This window comes from Pieris napi, chromosome 2, assembly GCF_905475465.1.
Source record: "Pieris napi chromosome 2, ilPieNapi1.2, whole genome shotgun sequence".
In the NCBI taxonomy this organism is placed as follows: domain Eukaryota; kingdom Metazoa; phylum Arthropoda; class Insecta; order Lepidoptera; family Pieridae; genus Pieris; species Pieris napi.
Genome location: NC_062235.1, coordinates 4,889,628 through 4,899,767, shown reverse-complemented (window position 1 = coordinate 4,899,767; position 10,140 = coordinate 4,889,628). Strand labels below are relative to the sequence as shown.

General features: G+C 33.7%; 1 protein-coding gene across 1 annotated transcript in view; it reads left to right on the top strand.

Annotated features, from left to right (window-relative positions):
• The first annotated feature begins 3,670 nt into the window (after positions 1-3,670).
• Positions 3,671-10,140, top strand: part of LOC125061143 (nucleoredoxin-like) — a 43,105-nt gene continuing 36,635 nt past the window's right edge. The window contains exon 1 of the mRNA XM_047666371.1: positions 3,671-4,075. Coding sequence (XP_047522327.1) covers positions 3,713-4,075 — 363 coding nt within the window. The 5' untranslated portion in view covers positions 3,671-3,712. The remainder of the gene's footprint in view (positions 4,076-10,140) is intronic.

Genomic DNA, 10,140 nt, shown 5'->3' with positions numbered 1-10,140 from the left:
AACGAAGTGTCAACTGTCAAGTGACGACTAGTACATAGTCTCTAAACGCTAAATAAAGCGCGAATTATGATGACTCTTGTATGTCAAAATGCAATACGTTTTTGACATATGGGAGTTTGAGTTAAGCGTCCGTGCGTCAAACTAAAAACGCTTTAAACAGTGTTGCCAGATCAGAGGATTTCCCCTAGATTTAGGGGGATTTCAACCGAGTTAGGGGCAGAATAGTTGGGAAAAATATTTGGAGGTTTTTTTAGGGGAAATTTCAAAAACACGCCAAATACAGTTTTTTTCCTATTGTATATCACGTCCTGATTTTAGAACTAAATTGGAGTATGAACACATCGTTAGAATATAATCCGTGTGGTCCTTACTAATTGTTTATTGGTTTGAGCTGTCAAAGAACGATGTGATTTTAATTAAATATAAATTCAGAAATTACATGAAAATTCAGAAACAACACTACACAAGAATAATTATTTTTTTTTGTATTTGAAGGGGATTTCTGGGGGAAAATCAAATTAGTCTAGGGGTACGTCGCCAAGACCATCTGGCAACACTGGCTTTAAAGCAGCTAAACTTTACCGAATTTTTACAATGTCTAATTATGACTATTTTATGATTATCAAAAGCATGAACTTATTCTGAGGAAATGATGTTGGGTGTTGTTAAAACTAAAGATTACCTTCAATTGCCCTTCCTACTTTTTTGATGATAATTTTAATGTTTATTTCTGAATTATTCAGTTAAATAAGATTCGTGAAATCAAAATCAGTCTAATTGCAGTCTTTTAACTAAAGTACTTTTTCGTCTCTTTCTGTCTTATTGTGTCGATGCGACGTAAAGAGATATTTATTTTATATGAATGGTATTAAAGTATAATATGTATAACGTACATGCAATATTATAAACGTAAAGTACATGTAAGCTTTTTTAAGAACTTCCAAATTAAACGATTTTCTTTAATTCTAGGCTTACGTTAATTTTTTTAAATTATTTACTGGTGCGAGAAGTTGTTCCCTTCGGTTCCTACCTTTGACTATATAAACATTTATTACACAAAGTTTGGTAGCCAAAAGCCGAACTTAATGTTTTCCATACAAAATGTGCGCGAATACCTAAGGTTAGCTCTACGTTTATCAAAAAACATCATCATCATCATCAATGTACAGCCCCTTATGGGCCTTAGCCTCTGAAAGTATCTTTTGACATTGCAATCTATCTCGCGCTTATTGCGTCCTACTTCGAACACCTATTGTTTCGTGATCCTGGGCATCTCCACCCCACCCAGCGTTGGGGTTCTGTCGTTCGCTATTCGGTGCACATGTCCTTAATACCACTTGAGCCTATTCCAGTTTTTGAATGGGACGATGTTGGTGTCGTCAAGGATATAATTAAGTTCTTCATTAAAGCGAATGCACTATATACCGTCGTCCCAACAGGGTCAAAAATTATTCGAAGAAAGATTCTCCTTGAAAATAAGAGGAGAAAGCTCGTCCTCCTTGCCAGAACCATAATAATATAATATTATAGGATTAAATGAGGATAAATAGGATTGAAACAACTTTAATACCACTGACAATGAATACCAAATAAACAATCAATAGCTAGGGAGCGACAAAATTCTGCAACATGTTATACATGGAAAGGATAAATAATATAAGAATTTTGATGTATGCCAATACACCAAAATTCTTGTAGGTACAAAAGTCGGTCTTGCGGCGCATCCTTTACCTCGACTTGAGGGTTTTGCTAGCCGCGAAACTTGCTCTCATGGGTGGCTAATGACATTTATATTTGCACTGGTATTTCTATTGCGGATTGAAAACCTTCACAGTTGGAGTTGTCAAAGTTTCAGTAAGTATTAGCTCACGGCCCTTTTTACCTCGAGGATTTGGGAATTTTGCCGGATACGAAAGTCTTTTAATCGGTATTCAAGCTACATTTTATATTGCAAAAGTGTTGCTACCATAATCTCAATACTTTAGGTGCTTGGTGACGAGGTCCGCTTGGCAGGCCCCCCTCTCGAAAAGCACTAGCCTTAGTCTATATCTCTCAAAACAGAGCCACGCTTATTTAGATCTTGTTGCATAGAACGTAAACTAGAAAATGATTTCTCATCATCTCAAATACGAACTAAAAGATTGGAAGCTGATGTTTTGATATTATTACAAGGTTTTTGTTTTAAGATGGTTATCACATTAACATAATTATATAAGTAAATCCTTTATCATCAGTTAGATAGTTATGGCGGATTGACGTGATAGGCGCTAAAATAGACTGTAACTTTTTTAAATAAACCTTATGTTATTGACATACGTTTTCGCTTGCTTATATATTTTTTGACGAACTTGTAAGAATACAGAAAACTATGTTAAGGATTTCCTTGGCCACTACAAATTATTTGATATGTTATTATTATATAGCTATCCTTGTATGACGAATTGAACTATTCAAAACAGTGCAATATCATATTAGTAGGCAAGCGCCATCTCTGTAAAAAAGCAAAAATTTGCCCTTGTGTGCCCTCGATTGTTTGAAAGCTTGCAGAATTGCAACTTGAACTCTACGTGTGATATGAGTTAAGTCAAAGACTAATAAGTAATTGTTTGGTAAATTATATTACCCTTAACCATTATAATTGTATAAACAAATTATACTGTAAATAAATTGAGGTTTTGTATAATATACTGACTTATTGTCGCTTTTACTATTTCACACCCCTTCATACAATACAAGGCAAACCCAACTATTTCAAATTCCTCGGTCTAATACAAACTATTTACGTAACTCAGTCATGTATCGCATACCATCAGATTGTAACAGAAATTACCAGCAATTAAATTTAATGTAACTAAAAAATTTTTAAAAAATTGTATACAAAGCTCTGGTATCCTTTATTAGATATAATGGTTATTCCTGTTTTATACTAAAAATATTATAATGATCAATACATCTTACTATTTATTATATAAATGTATTTTTTGTATAATAATAGTTAAATGAGTTTTATGTCTATGTTTAAATGTGTATTCCGTTTTTGGCTTTTGTATATAATATAATTGTTTAAGAAGGATCTAGCCGTAGGAATACTGATAAACAAAACAAAAATATTTTTAGTATTTTTGGTTAGGTAATGAAACTCTAAGAACATATAGAGGAAACAGCCAATAAAATATTGTGCAAAGAAAAAGATAAAAGGGGCAGGCGGCTCCTATTTGTCAGTTAAGTCGCTTAAAAGCACTATTATTTTTAGGTAAATTAAAATTATTCTGCAATAGGAATTTTAGCAATAAACTAATTAATAAAGCCAAAACTAACACCCTTTTCTTAGATCATTTAGATAAAATGTTAAAGGATATTTTTATGTAGTCAAGAGATAGATAGAGATATTACATCAGACGCTTGCAGACAGTTCTGCGATACTAATACATATTCTATGACAGAGGGTCGCTCATTTTCCCTCCTCCAGTCTGTCTTTGTTTACGAGGGCGATCGGGCGTTGCTCCGATCCCGCACTGCACATTTTCGTTTATAAATAAAACTTAAACTTATTTGACAAGGATTTCTGCTTTTAAAATACATTAAGATTTAAGACGTTTTTGAAAATACTCTAAACATCACAATTGTTCGTATTAAACAATTGTTATAATACAAATGCGTGTAAAGCGTAAGTGATATAATTGTGGACAAGATTAAAAAAGGCAATAAAACTATGGATTGGCGCGAAAAACTTTTCGGGCGTGCACTTGTAAAATGCGATGCACCTGGTACGCAAAATGGTAAATTCGAAAATGTACCAACTCTTGAAGCGTTAGCCGACTGTGTTGAAGAAGGGGATGGTGCTGTTTGTGGTATATACTTTTCGTTTGCTAATATCAGTGATGCTAGTGATGACTTCGGTGTTCGCTTGGAGCAGGTTTATAAAGCGGTTCATCCGAGATTGAAGGTGGTCGAGGTGGTGCTTTGGGCTCATGTGGGTACTCCGGAGGGTCCAGTTGAAAGAGAAGCTGGTTTTCGTCGCACCCTTACTGGAAAACCGTGGTTCGCTGTGCCATTTCACGACGTTGATACGAAGGTATGTGAATAGAATTTTAGGACCGACTTTAGGATATGTACAATTCATATTTCGCCAATTAATATTTTTCAATTTGATAAAAGATTAAAATTATATATGTAAGAAGAATATTTTAATACATTACTTTTATATCGCTATTTACTTTATGCCTATTTAGCTCAAACTTCTAAAGAGCTATGTGGCTGCGTAAATACCTACACAGACTGTGTGAAATTGTTCAAGTTTAAACATAAAAACGAGCAAGTTTAATTAAGTTAAAAACGCTTGCTTGCAGCACGAATACAAACGGAATGAAATGGCGTACATAAACCTAAGTTATTATCCACGCGATATAAAGCACCTTTCCCCTCTATAATTATTCCTAAGAGGTGGGCGAGGGTGTACTGTACACCCTTCCAAGTGTTGCCATAACCAACGTAAGGAATTGGAGTGCAAAGAGAGAATCTTGCCCTTTAAATGCAATCTAATAAAAAATATAAAATCGTGAAAAAAATCGTAAACTTAAAAGTATATCCAGAAATTCTTAATTAATTCAATTTAATGTTGTACTCGTACCACATGTATATGTGTGAAAGAATCATAGATTATAGATAAAACCCTCAATTCATATACACTAATATACTGACGTAGTCTTGTCTGGTTGATAAGAAAGCTCCATCGTAAAAGTTAAATTTTGAAACAAAATAAAGTTAAAAAATATTTGTTTTGTTGTTATAAAATGAAACTACAATTAGCTGTAGTTTCTTATTTGTGTTATAATCGCGTAACCAATATTAAAACAAAAAGAAGTGAAACTTCAATTACACTAAGCTTACCCCTCATTAATACTGGCAACACTTGTAACCCTAATTTAAAAATGAGAAAATTAAAAAAGATGTTGCCCTCCCTAATTTCTCTAGGGATGTTTTCGTGCTGATAAAGTGATAGGCTCTTCGGGCGTGAGGTTCCTATGACGCACCCTGCGTAGAGTAAATATTTGCTGAATTGCGGATTCAAAGCGTTTGTTTTCCTTCTTTTTACCCATAAACAAAGAAACGATGTGTTTTCTTACAAATATTTTTATTTGAAATGTTTTTTATGTTTCTTTTCAGAAAATTAATTTTTAAACGATTTATAATTAAACTGGAAAGAGCTGGTATACAACATTATAACGTGTAGTATAACATGTTTAAAAAAAAGTCAGCTACGCTACAACCCTTCTAGATCTGGGCCTCAGATATCTCTGTATCTGTTTCATTTTCTCAATATAATAGGCAAGGAAAACGTCTATTGGTGCACAGCCGGGGATCGAACCTACGACCTCAGGAATGAGAGTCGTACTCCGAAGCCAAAGGCCAATAGGCCAACATGTTGAGTTTTATTTTTATTTGAGCTAGGCTTACGTACAACGCGCCGGTAGACAGCTACTCTGGGATGTAGAGTACATACTGTGCGCAATCTTGGTTGTTTTACTATTGCTCACCCTGCTGTCTGAGGTCAGAAATGCAGATGTTTTAGGTACTTAGTGCGTTGAGGCCTGGACGTCAAAAGCAACGGTCATGATATAAACTTCAGTTGTACCAGAAGTTGTCAAAATGAATAGTAATAACATTGCCCCAAGTTAGATTAAGTAATTAAGCAACGGAAATGTAACAAAATGTTTAGAATTCCCTTAAGGCTTTTGGCGCTTGTCACTCGCCATCCATTAACTCTTGCGTTGGCTATAAATAAACAGTAGATATCTTTATTTAATGTATATTTTATTATTATATTTCTATAATTTTTATATAGGCTTTAATAATGACTAATGCCTTAAAGGCGTAATTTATTTGGATTTCTTTATGACTTGATCATAGATTTCATCGCATACCATATAGTATATAGAATGTGTGACGACAAACAGATAATAAATATTATTCACTTAAAACAATCAAACATGTCCAGATTGTCTATTTCGCTAAGAAATAAGCATTACTAGAGAAAATATAATTGACTTTTCTTAACAAAATATTATTATATTCGATTGATAAGACAGAATAAGCGTAAGCTGTAAACGGCTGTCGTGGTGGTCAAATAATTTTTAAAATTACTTGTAACAAAGAAATTTAACTCTTTATTACTGTAAAAAACTAATATTTAAAAAAAACATCGTTGAAATTACAATGTTAATATTATTTTTTTATTAATTGTAAATTATTGTGTTGTATTGTATATTATTATACAAAAGAAGGAATTTCCATTGTTTTACTAAATTAAAACCTGTGTTACCTTAACAAAGCTCAGTTAATTAAGGCTAAACAATAGAAAATGTTTCTTATAATCGTATTGTACGCGTAGACAACATTAAAAAGACCCTTCATGCCGAGGACAAAGCTTGGAAAATAATTAATTTAATTTACAAGCTACGGCCCCTACTTAGAAAGCGGAAACTGACTCATTTTCCGTTCAATTTACTCCAGACATTCAGTGACTTCTATAGATTACTCTACTAGCCAAGCTGAATTCCAAAAATGCATGGTGAGAATTATGTACAATTCTTAAGAAAGTTGGTTACGGAGAATTTTTCACGTAACGAAAACGTATCCCTTCGTTCGCAATTATATTCGTTAAACTATTTGTCCAACTATATAAAAAAAGGGTGCGTGTACTTATGTATGCGCGTTAGAAGTTATACTTCTTTGGCATTATTAAAAATAGTTTTTGATTGCATGCAAATAATTAATTACAATTAAATAATCAAAGACTGGAAAATGAGTCATTATAGTCAATAAAGTTCAGTTTACATTTGAAAAATTAAATAAATAAATATTCATTATTATTCTCTTACATTAAGTGTAACATAAATACTATTATTATTCGAATGTTGTTTTTAAATTATGTCCAATGCCGTAGCATCTTCCGTGGGCAACTTCATTCTGTAAATTTTGTGTCACGGTGCGCGCGCATCGTAAAATTTCACTCTCATCAATTTTTCATCATCATAACGCGCCTAAAGAAGTATAACTTCAAAAACTTTTTTTTTGCAATTTCTTTTTGAAATGCGTCGCGATAATACCAAGAATATAGTTCAAATATGAATGAACCAGTTTAATACAGACTAACGGATTACTATAAAAGCAATAAAAGTATATCAAATTCATACTATTAATCAAGCAGAGAGATATTCTCCATTTTCTAACATAATGGGAGGCAAACAAGTGCTCTAACAAAGAGCCCGCACTGCATTCAGTCTGCGCTTGACAAATACTTGACATTTATACATTGCGCTTGCGATTTTTTTGCTCTCATTGATTACACCGTTATCGAAGAAGGGTTATTGAAAAAAGAACTTGATTTATTAAGTGTCAGAATGTAGGTTTTGTTAGGGTTTGGTTTAAGGACTGACTACTCTTTATTAATGTATGTAATATCTTTATTTGAAATATTTATGAAATAAATAATTTAAAACATTACGTCTACTTTGGTCAAGAACTAGAATGGTAGAATAGGAGAGCAACCCCGGGGCCACCTTAATGTGGCGGCAATCCTCTGCGGGCATTGTGATGGGAGACGAGCTTCACAAAATCCTGATAGAATAGGAAGCTCGCTTTGGGAATAGGGGATGTTCAAGAACTTTGTTGGATTCTTCTTTTCTTTCTTTCTTATAGTATAACTTTTTATTATTTTCTTAGAAACATTTTTTTAGTTCAATAAAAAGTATTATCTACTTTAATAAAAATAGGGATTAATCGTAGAGGGGTAAAGATTAAGGGTAGTATGTTTTTTGTATGTTGTATCATAAAAACAAACATTTAGGGTATGAAAAAAGATGTCCGATTCGCAGACCTAACCAATATGCACACAAAATTTCACGAAAATCGGTCGAGCCATTTCGGAGGAGGTTAATTACACCGTGATACGAGATTTTTTTTATATAAAATAATAATTTACATGTTATCCGTAAAAAAAGAATCTAGTAAAAATAAACGAAACTTTTAAAAGCGTTGGCTGGTTTTTAAAATGTATGTAGACAATAAAATTGTATTACAGTAGATATTGATTCAGTCGGAGCTGCCACCTCAAAATAGCGTGTCTGCACAGACAAAGCCAGATTTTTAGATCAACTGATGCGTACTATATATAATAGAAACTACAATTATTGACCTCAGAGCTAGAATGCAAATATAATTTAGACTTATATTATATTTTATCCAACATACACACTTCGAAAAAAAAACTGTTGAAAATTCGTAAAAAACTTCTTGCTGTGATCTGCATACCAAAACATACCCGTTTAAAAACTATTTAAGATGTCTTCTTGCTAATCAGGGTAACGATTTGAGAGTACAATTTACATTGGGATAAATAAAGAACTGATACGCCAATTTGATTTAAGAGCGACGTCAAAATTATTGTTTTAAAATTTTCATTACGATGGCAACAATGTGTGTCTCATATACAAGTTATCTGTGTGAACACAGGCCAGTTAAATTTTTTGTCCTAAAGCTGAAATTCTCATCGCTTCTATAAATCCTGGGGTTTATTGTGAACACACGTAGGCAAAGTTATATCAAAGTCAAAAAATAAACTCAAAGTATAGCAAAGCTCAAAGAGTAACAAGCAGTATTGTGCAGACAAAGTTCCGTTTGAAACGAGTCGTGAAACCGACACTTGAATTTAACTCATTAGTGGTAAGCCACTGTCGGTCACGGTTCAAAACGCGACAGAAATGCACTGCAATGTGCAATGTGCATCCGTTGGGGTGACCAACGTGTCGGTGTTTTAAGGTATTCCAAGTGCAAGTAAAGATGAAAAACTTAACAAATATCGGCATTGTTCTCTAATTTTGCGTTGTAATTTGGCGATTAAAAGTGGTGGAGAGTTGTCAGCTCTTCAGTCCTACCTGATTCGAGAACTGGAAGATGTAAATTTAGTCACTAGTTAATATTATTTTGAGGTTTATAAGTTAGTGAATAAATATATTTACTGTGGTTGTAAGTAATATATATAAACATGGGGTAAAATTCGGAGATAAGTTACGGAAGTAACTCCCCCATCTGTCAAGTAATAGATAAGATATATTTTTATATACCAAATTTCACTGGAATTTTATTTTTGATTGAAAACATCAAAAATAAATTTCTTTCGATACGATACAGTTGACTCTTTGGTTTTAAGATTGTGTCTTATATATATGTATATATCGTTTCTCCGTAGATAAAACTTTAAATGTAATCCATATGAGCCATATATATCTGTTTTTTCTGTTAATAAAAGCTTTAATGATGGTCTCTACAGCTACTATTAACTGATGCATACAGAGGCACACTGCGGAACAATAACTTCCTGTGCTGTCACGGTGCACAGTTGCACCCCGCTTTTCGAACACGGCTGACTCCCTATTATCAATGTTAGTTTTTTGAGCTGGCATAATCAAATTTGTTATTGAAATCTTCGACTAAATTTGAAATAATTATAAATAAAGCGATATCATTATTCTTATTAATGTCTAACAAAAAAAAACAATTTTATTTCTTACTCACACTCAGTCTTGACCTGAAACAAGAATCTTACAGCGCTTACTGTCCTGTGCCACCTTCCGCCAATTGCTGGATTGCAGCTTCTACAACTCTGTTCACTAGAGGATGGCCAATCCAGCGGTACCTAGGCTGGTCGTCGACCACTAGGTCGTCTCAGTTAAGCTTCCTTCCCTGCTCGATCTTGGACCATATCTTTTTATTTATACATTATTATACAGTAAATCTTGAGCAGTGTTGGCCTAGTGGCTTCAGCGTGCGACTCTCATCCCTGAGGTCGTAGGTTCGATCCCCGGCTGGGCACCAATGGACTTTCTTTCTATGTGCGCATTTATCATTCGCTCGAACGGTGCAGGAGGAAACCTCACGATGTTTTCCTGCACCGGCTTCCCTTAGACCCAAAAAGTCAACAGCGTGCACAGATGCTGATCATCTAATTACCTATTAAATAACCAAATGATCATAAAACAGATTCAGAAATCTGAGGCCCAGACCTAAAAAGGTTGTAGCGAAATTGATTTATTTTTATATACAGTAAATCTTGCTGTAGCAACGTAAGCTTGTTATGCC